This window comes from Penaeus monodon, chromosome 33, assembly GCF_015228065.2.
Source record: "Penaeus monodon isolate SGIC_2016 chromosome 33, NSTDA_Pmon_1, whole genome shotgun sequence".
Lineage (NCBI taxonomy): Eukaryota > Metazoa > Arthropoda > Malacostraca > Decapoda > Penaeidae > Penaeus > Penaeus monodon.
In genome coordinates this window covers 33,457,308-33,458,102 of record NC_051418.1, presented here as the reverse complement: position 1 = coordinate 33,458,102, position 795 = coordinate 33,457,308, and the positions used below count along the sequence as shown (strand labels likewise).

Sequence of the window (795 nt, the reverse complement as noted above, 5' to 3'; positions counted from 1 at the left end):
GGTGTGAATTCCAGAACGGAATTCAACCATAAATCAAGAATTACTGATACTCTCCATTTCTTCAAAATGAAAAGAAAAGCATACTTACTGCTTGTCTGTATCATAGCATATGGTGGTGGCAGTTGGGAACGTTTTCTGCAATTCCTCCTCCGTAGTCCCCTCTGGTAAATGCTCAACAAACAATCTGCAGCAATGATTTTTATTATATGCTACATCCCACAAAAATAAAATGAGCATCTTCTAGTATGTGCTTTATTAACCTCCCATGTATCACAAACACAGGACAAGGGATACAACTTACGTGTATGGATTCACCGTTGCATTGATCTGCTGCTGCTTCCAGTGCCATGCATGGTTCACTTCTGGATTTTTCTTCAGCTTACTCAACTTCTTCTCAGCCTCCGCCTTCGACTTGTAAACCACGAAGCACAATTTTCCACTACACATCAAGAGAATAGAATTAATACCAAATAAACTTTATACTTTCTAAACTACATACAATATTTACAAATAGCCAGGTTAACAAACGAGAGACAAGAACTTCAACTGACGAGACACAGGAGCTTACAACTTTATGCCATAGAAGAGCGCGTCCTTGCACATATCTGGCCTCTGCTTTATGTACTCTTGTTTGAATTTCTTCATTCTGATGATGATCGTTCGCTCACTGATATCAGTCTTACGCTTGGCATGCATGTCCAACAGCTCCCCTTCAAGCTCCAACTGGGGAAAAGCAGAGATGAGAAATAGGCTGAAAACGCCACAATGCTTAATAGGAATGAGCCGCCAGAGCAA

General features: G+C 40.6%; 1 protein-coding gene across 1 annotated transcript in view; it reads right to left on the bottom strand.

Annotated features, from left to right (window-relative positions):
• Positions 1 to 795, bottom strand: part of LOC119594422 (uncharacterized protein DDB_G0286299-like) — a gene marked incomplete in the record, with an annotated part of 4,328 nt that overhangs the window by 859 nt on the left and 2,674 nt on the right. Inside the window, 3 exon segments of the mRNA XM_037943482.1 lie at positions 89 to 184; positions 302 to 439; positions 569 to 723. Coding sequence (XP_037799410.1) covers positions 89 to 184; positions 302 to 439; positions 569 to 723 — 389 coding nt within the window.